At 32.8% G+C, this 17,059-nt stretch overlaps 1 protein-coding gene, 1 long non-coding RNA gene and 1 pseudogene across 2 annotated transcripts in view; 1 reads left to right on the forward strand and 2 right to left on the reverse strand.

Annotated features, from left to right (window-relative positions):
• Positions 1-11,179, reverse strand: part of LOC105307134 (T-cell receptor-associated transmembrane adapter 1) — a 32,936-nt gene extending 21,757 nt beyond the window's left edge. The window contains exons 1-2 of the mRNA XM_011382528.2: positions 10,906-11,179; positions 1,810-1,920 (exon numbers count right to left, since the gene is read on the reverse strand). Of these exons, the coding sequence (XP_011380830.1) occupies positions 1,810-1,920; positions 10,906-10,912 (118 nt within the window). The 5' untranslated portion in view covers positions 10,913-11,179. The remainder of the gene's footprint in view (positions 1-1,809; positions 1,921-10,905) is intronic.
• Positions 1-17,059, forward strand: part of LOC111734649 — a 67,715-nt gene that overhangs the window by 32,279 nt on the left and 18,377 nt on the right. The gene's annotated exons all lie outside the window — the stretch shown is intronic.
• Positions 3,705-3,822, reverse strand: LOC111736297 (annotated as a pseudogene).

The following is a 17,059-nucleotide window of genomic DNA, read 5'->3' on the forward strand; positions in this document are numbered from 1 at the left end:
ATTCCCCGTGGATAAGGAGGAATACTGTTTCTATATAATTCTCACAAGAACCCTAAAGTCTTGATGATATTTTTCACATTTTGTAGGTAAGGAAACTGAAAAATCAGAACTAATACTCCTTGTATAAGATCTCCCAGGTATATATTGAAAGCATAGTTCTAATTCAATGTCAAGTTGGCTTCTAAAGTCATGATGTTAAAAACAAATGAGGGAACTGAAGTTGATTTTCAAAAATACATCAATAAATGCAATTTATTTTTTCCTATTTTTTTTAAATGTTATTTCCAATTATACTACTTTTAGGCAAGGAGTCATTTCTGACATGCCTGAGGCAGTAAGGGTTAATACAATTGAAAGAAGAAAAACAAACAAAAAAATCTATCTTTAAGAAAATTTAAAGCTTGCTTATTTTAGTTAGGCTACTATCTTTTAACAATGATCAACTACCCATTATGAGCAAACAAGTCCCCAAAGGAGTTTATATGGTGGCAAAATGGTATGTAATGGGTACATAAACTCCAAAGCACGAACTACCAAAATGACAGCTGGAAAACCTATACACATCTCCAAAGGATTACCACCGGAATCAATGGAAGAGTTGAGTACTAGTTCAGATGCTTATTCTTGTGCTGGATTGTACCTTCAGTTATTCACCTGTATGGCTCTTAATTCACCTTTTCTATTTTAGGTGAAAATATTATCTGCATTCATAAAATATTTTAATAAAAATTTTAAATATATTTACTTTAAGCTATTGTATCAAGAAAAGTGCTAGTCTTAATTTATTTTTCTATAAAGAAAGGAAGTTTTTTTTTAGAAGATGTTGATGGGTCATTTGTGCATCTGACATAAACTTCGAAAAATATTTGATTTTAAAAGTATTTACTGAAATCATTGCTAATGAAAAAGTGTTGCTTGCCTGCAATTTCGTCTTAGGTGTAGAAATGATCTAATAGAGATTCTAAAAGTGTGTTGAATTTTGGCTGAGGACATTTGGTCAACAATGCAAAAGCAACATCTACTGGTTGAAATCATTTTGGTCAGAGAATTAGAGAAACTGAACACTCATCTTCGATTTTGCTGTTAATAGATGTGTCTTCTCCTTCATATTTTACATTAGTATCATCAAATTTAAGAAGACACTCCTAAGAGAATCAAGTTCCCTTCTGATTCCTACTGAGCCTACTGCACTGATGGACACTGAGAAGCTTGAATAGGCTTGAGTGGAACCTTAAAGAGCTAGTCTTCGATTTTCTCATCACGCATCACAGAGAACCTTTATGGCTGCTCCAGAATAGACTAGTTTCATAGGTTATTCAATTGGTGGAGGTTAAATACATTTTACTAGGATAATCCCTTCCTACTTTTCACCTTAAGGCAGAGATGAAATAGATTGGGAGTCTGTTTACATTGCTAATATGATTGCATTCCTTTTTTTAATTAACTAATTAATTATTTATTTATTTTTATTTTTTATTTTTTAAAAAAATAAGATTTACTGAAAGTACATTTTAGAAGGAGAGCCACGCTAAGGAAGGTTGCAGCTTTGTGGAATTAAGGAGGTGACAAGACAAGACAAGATAGTACACTCCAAAGGGAGAGGCAGGTTTCTAGCCAGGAGAGCTGTAACCTGCATTCTTAAATTAAGAGAGTCTTTAGGGTGAAAAAACATAGCAAACAGATTTTCTACAGATAAGAATATCCAGCTGGATAACATTTTATAAAATTGTCTTCTTCTGTAGATTTTCCAGTGACTCAGTCTCCTCCATTCAAGCAGGTGCCATATGGTTATTTCTCAAAATGTCTTACCTTGTCGCTTTTTTTCCACATAGTGGGAAATATTGAAGATCAGGGATAGAGCCAAAGCTAAAACCAAGAAGGCTAGAATTGCCCAGACGTAAAACTGGCATTCAGAGTTTCCTGCAAACAAAAGCACACATACTCTTAATATATAGTAGCTGCTTACCTATTTGTTTTGAACTAGGTATTCTCACAATTAAAACCACTGTATTTATTCACAACGAAGGACAAATCTTTTGCCAAGAAATTGATTAACATTGAAAGCCAAAGGCTTCTTAACAGATTTTAGATGGGTATTGGTGAAGTCCCTGCATTCAGCACGAGCAAAGGAAGCAATTTTCCACATTCTTAGTGTTAATGACATGGAAGGCAGTTTTAGTCTAGCTTCTAAAATTTGACAACTGCTGGCTATCCAAAATCAAGGCTATCCAAATTATCCAGGATCATAATTTGCTGTGATTTTCCCTTTTCTTTAATCCTCAGACTATAATCAAACTTGCTTTCATTATTTACTGAAAATCACTTTTTCTTTCTATTAATCCAAGTAGTATAGGATACTGTGCATTGGAATAAAACAATTCCGGAATCATAGTAACTCAGTTTTGTTAAGACTGGCCATAAGGAGCTTTTCTCATACTATTTAGAGCCCCATGAATGGATAGTGGAGAGTTGATTATGTTTCTTGTTCTCTGTGAAGTCCTCTTTTTTCATTCCTGAGCCATAAAGGGGGTTTTGTGGATATTATTGCCTATCAGTTGCTCATGATTTTTATGGCAGTCTTTATACCTATATGTGAGACTACTATGATAATTAGCTTGATTTTATATATGTAATATATTTATTAATATATAATGTGTTATAAATAATAATATCATACATAATATATAAGTTAAATAATTTATTTTATATAAAATAATTTATTTATATATAATATACAAATATCTGAATACAATATATACTAGCCTAATTATTATAATTAGCTTATGCAATGCATATTATAATATACATACTATATATACATACATATATAATTAAGCTAATTATCTTAGTAGACATATACTCATGTGAATGCTGACTCCAAGAAAGTAAATTGTGATTCTACAATACTGTATATTTATGTATTCAATCAGTATCATTATTAATTTCTGATTACTGTTATTAAATTAATGATTTCTATTATTAAAGGCTTTTCTTTTTGTGTATGTCACTGAATGACCCATATTCTAGGTATAGTTCTAAGTCCTTCCACATTTTAAAGCAATTTGAGGGCATACACTAGATTTTCTACTGAAGCATATCACAACAATCATTTCAAGTTATTCAGTCAGCCAAATGTAGACTCTACAGTCACTGTATTTGGCGACATTTAAATAAATGAACTTTAAGTGCTACAAAGAAGCCAGACATATTATACGCATCATCCATGTTCAATGTTATAAGCAAAAACAAAAAGATAAGAATCAACCACAATCCTATTATGAAGAGACAATCACTGTGAACACCTTGGTTAATATACTTCCAGTTATTATTCTGTGTAGAAATTGTCACAGACGGAGACATAGGATTCCATTAAATTGCCTACACTGTTATCTATGTTCCCCTCAATAACTAGGGGTGCTTCTTTTCCCATAAACAAAATGTGCTTCCATTTCTTTTAGCTGCCTTATATTCCATTGCATATGTTTTCCATAGTTTATTAAAATCCTTTATTGTAAGATATTTAAGTTGTTTTAATTTTTAGTTATATAAGCAATGTTGTGATGACTATCTTTAGCTAAAACTATATACCATCTTAATTTTTTTTAGGTAAAATATCTTGCAGATGAATTGCTGGATTGAAGGATACACACATTTTAAAGGATCTTGGTATCTTTTTTTTTTTCTCTTTTTTTCTTTTTTTTTAACACCTACAGCACCTGGTCTTCCTAGTGATTTCCCATCCAAGTATTAACCAGGCCCAACCCTGCTTAGCTTCTGAGATCAGATGGGATCGGGCATGTTCAGGGTGGCATGGCCATAGATAGATATTGGTATCTTGATGCCAAGGTTTTAAAACATAATATTAAGCAGACCCTTCTCAGGTCAGTCTGGCCTCTTTCCTGTTAGTTTGATTGACCTTGACATTGTATTTATGGCTCTTTCACTTAATCCACATTACATCAACTCTACCACTCATGATCTAGCTATCCTTCCACACATTGTTCCCATATATTCCCTTACTCTGTGATTACTGAAGAAAGTTGTCTTGTTGTCTTCTTTCTGGTGCATGTGACATAGTCTTTTAAGAAAAGGTGTCTGTTACTATTTCTGTCCTGACTACAGAGAACATCACACTCTTTTTTCCTTACCATGAACTATTTCCCAAAATGTTACTTTAGGTTTTCTTCCTTTTTTAGAATTTATCTGCTATACCCACCCAGTAGTACACCATGCTCCAATCATTCTGAAGCACTTGTAATTTTTAGTAGATATCATACTTACCATTTCTTTTCTTTTTGTTTCTATATATTTGCCCCTTTGCCTGAAATGCCTTTCCCCTTACCCATCTGACGAATTCCTAGACATCCTTCAAGACTGTCTTCTCTTTGAAACATTCATTCAATGTACCTGTCTCCCCAGCAAGTGACATCTTATATCTCACTCTATATTTCAACAAATATTGACATAATCATTTATATATATAAATCTCTCCCCAACAGACTGTCAGCTTCCCAAAGGACAAAAAGAACATTATATTTATATTTGTTCCATGCCTCATTTCATCATTGTACCTATTGTTATGGGGATTGAATGAATTAAGACTTGTAATAAGATTTATAGAATGATGTCTCTCACTAATAAAAAGCTCAATACATATTAGCCATTCTTATTCTTCTTATTATTATTATCTTCCTACTACTAAGACTCCTAACATTATTTCTGCAACCTATTTAGCACAAAGTAGGTGCTCACTAAACATGTGTTAACTGACTAAATAAATAAAAAATGAGTGAAGAGAATAATGGAATGACCAGGGCCAACAAAAATGTTCCGATCAAGTGTAAGGTCTAGAAATACCCACAACTCAGGAAAAACAGTTTGAAGATTCTATTACATTTGTCTCTCGTAGTAGTGAGAAAGGACCTACGTTCCATGAGCTGAGAAATAGATCTTGTGAGAGAAGGGTAACTCATTAGGCCACTGTGACTTTGGTGAAAGTACTCATCAACAACATTCTAATTCTCTCTGCCCCAAAACTATATATACATACATATTTATTTTTCAATTATAGTTGGCATACAATATTATATTAGTTTCAGGTGTATAACATAGTGATTAGATATTTATAACTTATGAAGTGATCACCCCAATAAAGCTAGTCCATACATAGTTATTACAATAATATTAACTATACTCCTCATGTTTTTCTTTACATCCCCATGACTATTTTGTAACTATCAATTTGTACTTCTTAATCCCTTCCCCTCTGAATCAATATAACTTACCCAAAAACACATTTCACAGCTCATTTATTACTATAGATGACCAGAAAGTTGGTTAACATTAAGCATTTAATTGATGTATTAATAGTTTACCTTTGGCCAAATTGAGTGACTTGTAACTTTGCTTTAGAAATAGTCAAATCTAGATAGAACTACTGCATCAAATTGCTATGATATATTCTTTGAGACCTTGATCATTCACAGACACACATGCTGAAAGGATGCAAAACTGATTTTAGAAGGAAATTTTGACCCTGCCTATAGGTTCTCCCTGGATCTATCCCCGAATAGAGGCAGAATGGGCTTCAATGACTGGGACATGTCTTAGTTATGTTCCTAAGATTTCTTAAGAGAATATTAAACTTGCTTCCATTTCAGCTGTTGATCTATCCTAACAGAAAACTGAATTTCAAGTTGTAGTTGGAAAATTAAAATTAAAATTCTTTTTTGCTCTTTTTGTTCTCTTCTATTTTCTATCTTCGTTATCAGGGCTAAATCAATCTCATTTTAAGAAAAAAAAAAATCCAACCGTATATAACTTGCCATTGAATTAATTAATTATAGTGATGCTATGGAGTAGAAGATATTGTTTAATATATTATTTTGATCTCAAGTATAAGAAGCTAGGGATCTCCTCAAGAACTGGCACATTTTTAGCCTTATAATCCATGTGAATATTGTCATTGGTCATCTGTCTATATTTGTGCATTATTTGACACACAATCTAACTTAAATCTCTAGGATTATATGATACTCATTTTTGTGAACTAATAGTATCCCTTGGTCCTTATTTTCCCTTTATTTTGATTTGTTTGGTTATCTTTTATATCGTTCTGTATATTTCTAATACTTCTCTTTCTGAGGGAGGGGTAAAAAATTAAGTAAATACGTAGAAAATAATAACATCTCTAGAATTTATCATTCTTGAGAGAACTAATAAAATTATACTCCTTCCTATTTAATATTTTTTTCCTTTTCATTTATAACAGTATCTAGTATTTAGTATATACTCAATAAATAGTTGTGGTTTGGATAAATAAAATATAGCACAGTATTCGAAAGCATACTTTAATACAGTACGTAGAAAGCCCTATCTCATTTTTAAAATACACTAATTTTTAGCTATAAATTATCCTATCACTTGCACAAAATTATGTTTCAGTTAGAAGTTTCTCTTTCGTCTTTTTAATTAAAGGAAGCATTGCAAATTTGTAGTAGTCTTTTAATTGCTAAAAGAAGATAGTTTTCCTCTCAGCTACAAAGAAACAGCTAAATCAAAATCACAAGCCTACATTTTATGTAAAGCTTTAAGGAAAGACCTAATACTTGTCATGAAATATGTCAGCAACACTAAGACAAAAACTTGGACCACACTGTACGTTCCTCTAGGGCTGGCTGTCGTCATTTACTGTAACAGTAAATTCACTTCACATAACCTTTTAAAACACAGGGTAAATTCTAATATGTGATGTTGGTTTAGTATGGTCTCTAGTTTTCCTCTGATGTTAGAAGTATTTCATGACTTTCCTGATATCATTCATAACCTTTGATTGACAACAATAAACATCCCCACTTTGAAAAATAAAATGCACACAGATGAGATTATTGAGTATATAAATGGTGAAGATTTTCAGCTTGAATGGCAGATCTGTATAAATGTTCACACACACACACACACACACACACACACACACACACACACTTTACACCTTCCTCACATAGTTATTTTCCATATGCAATATTAATATCACCAGATCCATGTGGGTATCTATTCAGTAGATAAAGTGCTTCTTGTAACATTGAATGCACAAAGTACTCAAAAGTTCTTGCCCAGAAAATGCAATCTTTAGTATTATTATTCATTAACTGTAGTTATTTTCATTTGTATAGCTTTCATCAATTTAAAAAGAACTCCCACACAATTTGAATTTAGCTATTTACACTGTTAAAAAGCCAAAGGCTTTAAGAAGTTATTAGTGAGGTAAAGACAGCTAGGAAAATCACAATTCAACCTTTTCTATCTAGTTTTCAACTGCCAAGGGCTAATAGTAGTAGGTTTAATTATAAGACCTCTGACTCCCTTAAAGCCAACAGTATTTGGCAGGCATTGTATTTAAAATTCACAATTATATGTACTCTGGAAGGAAACCCAGCCAAGCAAATGCTATGTCTTTCTGCTGGCAGGTTTGATTCTTACAGAAGTCTGACTTAAATAATTTACAATAGAAAAGCAATAAATATAATGCTTTAATTCTTTCTCCTTCGAGGAGTCTGTAATTGAGACAAGTGTATGAGTTTATAGTATAAAGGATATGGCTTTTCTTGATGGTTTCTCTTCCTTGGCTTATAAACTCTGTCAGAGCAGTGACTACCTCTCTTTTGCATTCCATGAATGTGTATATTTATTTTAGGCAACCCAAAAAATTCAAAGAAAAAATTCTGGTATATCAATCTCCATGGATTCTACTCATGACTTACTCTCACTGTGGTGAGAGTTTGGTGCCGAACTAGGCACATTCTTGACTTTTGGAATGTAGCACGTTGCTGCTGTCCACACAGCTCCCCCACAACTATCCATTCTATTACACCATCCCTAGAACGCACTCGAGTCACAGGCATACTGCAAGTGATTCTCGTACCCAGTCCCAGGCTTTCAAGTAAATAAGATATTGTTTTAATGCAAAATTTGAATCTGTCAATCTTAAATGGGTGTCTATTATAAATAGTGCATTATTTGAGAAATGAATGGTGTATGTCTGGGAGGGGCCGAGATGAGGAGAGGGACAACAACAATATGGTTCACCGGAATATCTGTTTCAAACACTGTGGAGAGAGAGAATGAGTGTCACTAGCTGTGTGACTTTGAGCAAATCACTGAAACTCACTTAAGCCACTTATAAAATTGGAGTTCAGATACCCATTTGTGTGACATCTAGGTTCTCTTTTTCTAGTACATCATGATTGCTCTTAATTAATATTTATTAAATTTAATTGAGGAAAGCGTATATTTGGGAGTGAGGTGCAAGGTATGTCATGATAGTATGTTATGATTCCTCCATTACTAGACTCCATGTCACTTTTACAATTAAACTTTAATTGGAAGTGGTAAACTTCAGAAATCCTATTGGGATTGAAGTGATATCCAAATTTCTGCTGTAGATGAATCTCTTTTCATCTGTATTTAGCTACTTCGTTATATATATTATTGTTTCCTATTGGAGAAACATCTTGGTAAAACCCTCTGAAGATGGCATGAGTATGTAGAAATTTTCATCCAACAAAATATTTTAACTACTATATTTCTTTAATGTCTTAGGAAGTCTTGTTAATTTTTTTCTCTTTTTAATTCAGGAATGCTGAGAAAACTAAATAAAATAAAAAATGTCTAAAAAAGTAATCAATAATATTTATTATTAACTGACAATTTGTGGACATTTATTTCTGAGCTATGACCATTAAGTGACAATCTTTCCTGGACTGACTTTCCTTAAAATCACAGCCAAACATCATCTAAGTTAAATAATGAAACATTGTTTCTAATCTATCTTTAATTTAAAGAACATGTGAGTTTAAGAGATGATTCATAAATTAGTCTTACCTACCTACTTTCTAAAAAAAAAAAAAAAGAAGGCTTTCATTGTTCTCAAAAAGGTGACTGAGGTTCAAGGGAAAACAAAGAAAAGACAATGAAAATTCTTTTTTAGAAAAACAGCATGTAACTATTGAGAATCATTGGTTAAAAAAAAATTAATGGTAGCCAAATGAATTGTTTTCACCACTTGATTCAGCTAATATTAATTTTACATAAATGCAGAAACATAATAGAAATTATAATACCAGCACATTTATTGACGTAGTGACTATAAGTCATGTAAGTAGGAGAAAAGGAAAGATTTGAGTTTTCCTTTTCACATATTGCTTTAAATAACTAGGACAAATTTCACTTTTTTGTTTTATTCACATATTTTCTTTCTTACTTTACCCATCTAAAGGTAAAACATATTATCATCTTATTTCACATTGTTTTTTTTTTTTTTTTAAGACTTGTGGAGCTTTCATGGCAAATACATTTTTATTACTTCTGTGGAATTGCAAAAGGTCTTAATTGTCAATGGCAGAAATCCTGTATTACAGCTGGAGGGAAAATCTAAACTATAAAATGCTATAGAGGAAATTTTACCATATTCCGTATAAAATTAGAATTAATACTGGAAATAGTTGGATGTCATATTCACTGCCTTTAGCCTTCCTGAATTTCCCATCACCCTCAGCTCATGGCAATTGTTTATAGTATTGCTATGTCCATTTCTTGCAGGACACTAACAAAACTGGAATAATAGTTTTTGTTCTTTGCTAATCTATGAATCCTGAAAAAGATATGGAGAGATATGGAAACCATATGTCAGCTTATGCTCCCTGTGTGATTAATCCATTCAACTGGTTTTAAAATCCAACAAATAAAACACTGGGAACCAAATTCACAGGAATTATAATATATAATATCTTTATAAATGGCTCATACAAATTGATATTAAAAGTACTATAAGTGCAATAATAAGCAAAAGATGTAATCAGACAAATTACTCTTACTCAGTAATTCCAATTCTAGAAATCTAAGAAAATAACCCTTAATATAGGAAAAGCTACATAAATTTCACTTTTCTGTCATTTAAAATATAAAAAAACTGAATGTCCAACATAAATATCCAACAATAAACAAGTAATTAGGTAAAGTATAATTAACCCAATAGATGTCATTTTTATTTTACTTAAAATATTTAAGCAGAAATCATTATAAAAAGGAAATGCTTATGTTATAATGCTTGTGAAAAGAGTTGGATTATAATTTTACATACATTATTATTCAGTTATGAAAAGCAAACCATGTAGAGTGTATAGAAATAAAAAATGGAAGGAAATACAACATAATATCTTGCGTTTTCTAAGGCAATGGGAACTACACAAATCTTTTTCTTTTTCATATATATTTCACTGTTCTCTTCCTTAATAAAAATGCATGTTTTCTCTTACCACAACAAGATGCTTATTAAAGAAATAAAAGTACATAGAATGAAAGAGGAATGAACCATAAATGTAGAACAGTCATGGCTAATCAATGTGTATTCGACCTTCACAATCCATTCCTCGAGTGGTGGCATTTCTCTGGCCTTTGCAAAATTGTCACCTCTAAATGTTGACAATTGGATTGATTTCTGGGAGGATAATATAGTTTTTAAACTCTGAAGAATTAGAAAGTGGTTATTCCTAACCTGTTTTATAACTAAAGTAAACTAAAGAGGAATATTTGTGGTCAACAAAAGTTTCTTAAATAAAACAAATACTTTAAATGGCATAATCATCAAAAAACACTGAACAGCTACAACTAGCTTTATATTATAAAACACTTTCCAACTTTTTTCTTTTAAGAGAATATAATCATTTATACTCGTTAATGCACTTCAAAATCTGTTATAATTATACTAAAGGTTATCTCACTTTTAAAAAATAGTATGTAAACTAATTTACTTTTCTAAATCTTAAGTGTTTTTGTTAGAGACTTAGAAATTGTTAAGTGAAATTTCAGACATAAAAATGGAACAAAAGAATTAAAAATGTGACTTACCTGACATGCTTGCTTTCTCAGAAAAATCCTTATGTCGCCATAAAGCAAATACATGGATTAAAAATACTCTCACAAACTTCTGTTTCTAAGTAATGTTGTTCTGTTATGTTAGAAGCAGTGTGGCAGTAAAACTTGCCTTTATCTGTACTTCGGTTTTTTTTCTCTCTTCTGTTTCTTAAAATCTTTTGTGTGTACTTTGTTCAGTTACAAACAGGAAATGTGGTGATGGAGGCTTCTAGAGTCTTGATCTGAAACCAGTAGGCTCTTAAATTTCTGTGTAACGTGAGAAGGAAAATCCCATAATCCTCTGTACTGGGGTATTTGAATTTTTCTCAATACCTGAATCAATTTAAAAATAAATCATGAAATCAAGGTATGTATCAGACTAGGAGGGCTCTCCAATCTTTCTAGAGAGAACCCAGGCATCTCTTCATAAGTGAGTTCATATGAAAACAGAATAAAATATGCTAAACCAGGGAGGAAACAGTGAGAAGACCCCAGGTGTTCTCAGCTGTTGACTGTTTTCTTTGAGGTGTGACAGAAGAAAGGGAATTAACACTTTTTGAACATCGTTATGTATCAGCTACCTTCTTTACATTATCCCACTGAGAGATTGGGTGCCTGCCTTCCTTCTTAGCAACCCTCACCTCGGCCAATGTGAGTAACTCTGATCAATCTAGGCCTACTTGGCAACAAGCTCCAGCTCTCACCCCGGCCCCAGAATCTCAATAATCAGAAGATTTAAGATGTTAGTGTGCATAAATACATTATTTGGTAGCAATTGAATATTTAACATATTTCCAAGCCCTTCTGAATGAGGATATTTTGAGTGGAGCCCTGGTTATTTTAATACAGTTTTTCTGGACAACACTGTGAGAAAATCATATATGTATACATATACACATATATATCAATTGTAGTCTTTTATTTTTAATATTAGTCAAGTAAAGGTAGTCTTGGTACTATCTATATTTATGATTCACATGTATTTCTGTGTATAAATATCTACTGCATATTGTGTGCCTATGCATATTTGCTTCTGTAGTCCACCAATTTTCTTAATTAATTTAATTTAATTAGAAGGATGAAAAAATAGAATCCAGACTATTACAAAAGTAGTAATTAAACTTTAAGAACTTAAACTTGAAGGGAAACTTTAAAATGAGACTTTTGATGCACAGACTCAGCACAAAGATATTAGATGGCTTACAGGCTATTTTACTCTAGCCGATTTCTCTAAGATTCTTAATCGCAGGGAGAGTATTGATCTTATCCATCATTAAAATTCCAACCTCTAGAAAAATGCCTGGCACACTGTAGATCTCAATAAATATTCTCACAATGATTGAATAAATTTTAAAAAGTTAGTCTGCTTTCTCTTTGCTTCGTTACAGAAACAGCTCCCTAGTAACCAAAATACTGGACTTTCTTACTCTTGACAGAGTTACCTAAATACTAACAGATTTTTCTACTTCACTCACTTTCCCCAAAAATATTTCTTGTGAATCATTGAATCAGAAACTGTAAAACTGAAAGGGACCATGGAGATTTCCTAGTCTAATCTTCTAAAAAAAAAGAACCTCCAAAAAAACCCCGGCCCTTAAAGAAACAATGGAAAAAAAAATGTTCCTTCAACAAATATATTTAGAAATACTGTTATTTTCATCTTTGTGAATGCAAGTACATTAAAGGCTTAGGTAAGTCCTACAAAAAATAAATCTAAAAATCATTTTAACAGAGTTTATTTCTAAACTTATTTTCTAAATTTATTTCTAAGCTTGAACATCAATCAGTTCAAGAGGAGAGGGTTCAGCTGTGGAGCAGCCTTGAGGGGTTGAGCTTTGGTCTGGAAATAGGATAACTGGCAAAGAGGTTAGGAGCCTCAGGCTCAAAAGTGAACTACATAGATTAGATAAGCAGAACCTTGGAACATGGGCAAAGTAGATGCCTATTTATGTCACTGAGACATACAGAGGGCATGGGAGAAAGAAGGGGGTCTCAAGATTGGAAATTTAGGTGTATGCATCCCCTTGTTTGAACAAGAACAGCGCATAGGATGAAAAAAAAAATAGAAGGAACAAGGATATCTCCATTCAGTGGTTCCATAAATCACAAATCCAAAAACAATAAGGGTGTTCATTATTTTGCTTTGGATATGGAGAAGTTCAGACGCAATAAGAATGATTCAGGTAAAAATGCAGAAATTCTGTGGTTATCCCAGGAGGGAGGTGTACCTCCCCAGACAACTCAACAAAGGAGAGACTCAAACTAAACCCACCAGTTGAAAGTGCCTGAAGGGTTTCCCTGCCTCAAGTCTGTAACCTTATACATACAAGACTGCAGAGATCTGGGGAAGGCAAGAGCATAGGAGACATGCAGAGACCGAGAAATAACATACCTTTCCTCTTCAGATCAATAAAACAGGCTGTGGTACACGTTGAGTAATTATCTAATGGCATAAAAGAGTTAATGAACATGATGCTTGGTGTTTTCAAAACAGTAAAGCTTAGGCTGGTAAATGCGAACTACTTCACAATTTCCAATTATTATGATATTTTTGAAAAGTGATCAACATTACAGTGTTCCCTGTTCAAGAGATTTATATATTCAGGAGATAGAGCAAGATTTCCAAGGTCACCCAGAAAGTCCATATTTGTGCATTAGATAGCTCCACAGATGTTTGAAATTTGCTAGGAAAAAAAATGATTCCTTTTCATTAAATATAGATGGATGAGCACATGGAGACATTATCAGAATATAAAAAAGCCTACAAGTTTGTTATGAAATACATTAGTGTTCTGTTATGTTAGAAGCAGTGTGGCAGTAAAACTTGCCTTTATCTGTACTTCGGTTTTTTTTCTCTCTTCTGTTTCTTAAAATCTTTTGTGTGTACTTTGTTCAGTTACAAACAGGAAATGTGGTGATGGAGGCTTCTAGTCTTGATCTGAAACCAGTAGGCTCTTAAATTTCTGTGTAACGTGAGAAGGAAAATCCCATAATCCTCTGTACTGGGGTATTTGAATTTTTCTCAATACCTGAATCAATTTAAAAATAAATCATGAAATCAAGGTATGTATCAGACTAGGAGGGCTCTCCAATCTTTCTAGAGAGAACCCAGGCATCTCTTCATAAGTGAGTTCATATGAAAACAGAATAAAATATGCTAAACCAGGGAGGAAACAGTGAGAAGACCCCAGGTGTTCTCAGCTGTTGACTGTTTTCTTTGAGGTGTGACAGAAGAAAGGGAATTAACACTTTTTGAACATCGTTATGTATCAGCTACCTTCTTTACATTATCCCACTGAGAGATTGGGTGCCTGCCTTCCTTCTTAGCAACCCTCACCTCGGCCAATGTGAGTAACTCTGATCAATCTAGGCCTACTTGGCAACAAGCTCCAGCTCTCACCCCGGCCCCAGAATCTCAATAATCAGAAGATTTAAGATGTTAGTGTGCATAAATACATTATTTGGTAGCAATTGAATATTTAACATATTTCCAAGCCCTTCTGAATGAGGATATTTTGAGTGGAGCCCTGGTTATTTTAATACAGTTTTTCTGGACAACACTGTGAGAAAATCATATATGTATACATATACACATATATATCAATTGTAGTCTTTTATTTTTAATATTAGTCAAGTAAAGGTAGTCTTGGTACTATCTATATTTATGATTCACATGTATTTCTGTGTATAAATATCTACTGCATATTGTGTGCCTATGCATATTTGCTTCTGTAGTCCACCAATTTTCTTAATTAATTTAATTTAATTAGAAGGATGAAAAAATAGAATCCAGACTATTACAAAAGTAGTAATTAAACTTTAAGAACTTAAACTTGAAGGGAAACTTTAAAATGAGACTTTTGATGCACAGACTCAGCACAAAGATATTAGATGGCTTACAGGCTATTTTACTCTAGCCGATTTCTCTAAGATTCTTAATCGCAGGGAGAGTATTGATCTTATCCATCATTAAAATTCCAACCTCTAGAAAAATGCCTGGCACACTGTAGATCTCAATAAATATTCTCACAATGATTGAATAAATTTTAAAAAGTTAGTCTGCTTTCTCTTTGCTTCGTTACAGAAACAGCTCCCTAGTAACCAAAATACTGGACTTTCTTACTCTTGACAGAGTTACCTAAATACTAACAGATTTTTCTACTTCACTCACTTTCCCCAAAAATATTTCTTGTGAATCATTGAATCAGAAACTGTAAAACTGAAAGGGACCATGGAGATTTCCTAGTCTAATCTTCTAAAAAAAAAGAACCTCCAAAAAAACCCCGGCCCTTAAAGAAACAATGGAAAAAAAAATGTTCCTTCAACAAATATATTTAGAAATACTGTTATTTTCATCTTTGTGAATGCAAGTACATTAAAGGCTTAGGTAAGTCCTACAAAAAATAAATCTAAAAATCATTTTAACAGAGTTTATTTCTAAACTTATTTTCTAAATTTATTTCTAAGCTTGAACATCAATCAGTTCAAGAGGAGAGGGTTCAGCTGTGGAGCAGCCTTGAGGGGTTGAGCTTTGGTCTGGAAATAGGATAACTGGCAAAGAGGTTAGGAGCCTCAGGCTCAAAAGTGAACTACATAGATTAGATAAGCAGAACCTTGGAACATGGGCAAAGTAGATGCCTATTTATGTCACTGAGACATACAGAGGACATGGGAGAAAGAAGGGGGGTCTCAGGATTGGAAATTTAGGTGTATGCATCCCCTTGTTTGAACAAGAACAGCGCATAGGATGAAAAAAAAAAATAGAAGGAACAAGGATATCTCCATTCAGTGGTTCCATAAATCACAAATCCAAAAACAATAAGGATGTTCATTATTTTGCTTTGGATATGGAGAAGTTCAGACGCAATAAGAATGATTCAGGTAAAAATGCAGAAATTCTGTGGTTATCCCAGGAGGGAGGTGTACCTCCCCAGACAACTCAACAAAGGAGAGACTCAAACTAAACCCACCAGTTGAAAGTGCCTGAAGGGTTTCCCTGCCTCAAGTCTGTAACCTTATACATACAAGACTGCAGAGATCTGGGGAAGGCAAGAGCATAGGAGACATGCAGAGACCGAGAAATAACATACCTTTCCTCTTCAGATCAATAAAACAGGCTGTGGTACACGTTGAGTAATTATCTAATGGCATAAAAGAGTTAATGAACATGATGCTTGGTGTTTTCAAAACAGTAAAGCTTAGGCTGGTAAATGCGAACTACTTCACAATTTCCAATTATTATGATATTTTTGAAAAGTGATCAACATTACAGTGTTCCCTGTTCAAGAGATTTATATATTCAGGAGATAGAGCAAGATTTCCAAGGTCACCCAGAAAGTCCATATTTGTGCATTAGATAGCTCCACAGATGTTTGAAATTTGCTAGGAAAAAAAATGATTCCTTTTCATTAAATATAGATGGATGAGCACATGGAGACATTATCAGAATATAAAAAAGCCTACAAGTTTGTTATGAAATACATTAGAAAGCACATTCAGAGATTTAAATAATAGCTTCATGAACCATGGTCAAATGATAAATAAACATGAGGTTCTGTAGTACTTTTTTAATGAGAGGGGTTATCCAAATGAAGTTTAGAAGATAGCTAGACTAAGCAGAACTGTCCTGACAAACTTGAAGCAGTTAAAAATGTAGGAAACTTTAGGAGAAAGTATGTGAGTTTGATGGGCACCTGTCAAGAAATGAGAATTTTAAGGCCAACAAAATTAAGGTCTTGTTGCCAAAAAGAAAATGAAAAACATATCAAAATGGCCATTCAGAGCTTTCACAGTCAGAAAAATGGGTCATAGAGTACAAAAAGAGGCCCAGTTTTCAAATCCTTCTTTTTAATGTCATCTATTATTTATTTATTTATTTATTTCACAATTTTCTTCACTCTATTACTTTTTAAAATATTTTTTAATTTTTTTAATTACAGTTGGCATATAATATTATATTAGTTTCAAGTGTACAACATGGTGATTAGACATTTATATAATTTACAATGTGGACACCCCAATAAATCTAGTATCCATCTGATATCATACATAGTTATTACAATATTATTGATTATGTTCCTCATGTTATACTTTATATCCCCATGGCTATTCTATAACTACAAATTTGTACTTCTCAATGCCTTCCTCC

Source organism: Pteropus vampyrus, unplaced genomic scaffold, assembly GCF_000151845.1.
Source record: "Pteropus vampyrus isolate Shadow unplaced genomic scaffold, Pvam_2.0 Scaffold1, whole genome shotgun sequence".
Taxonomy (NCBI): domain Eukaryota; kingdom Metazoa; phylum Chordata; class Mammalia; order Chiroptera; family Pteropodidae; genus Pteropus; species Pteropus vampyrus.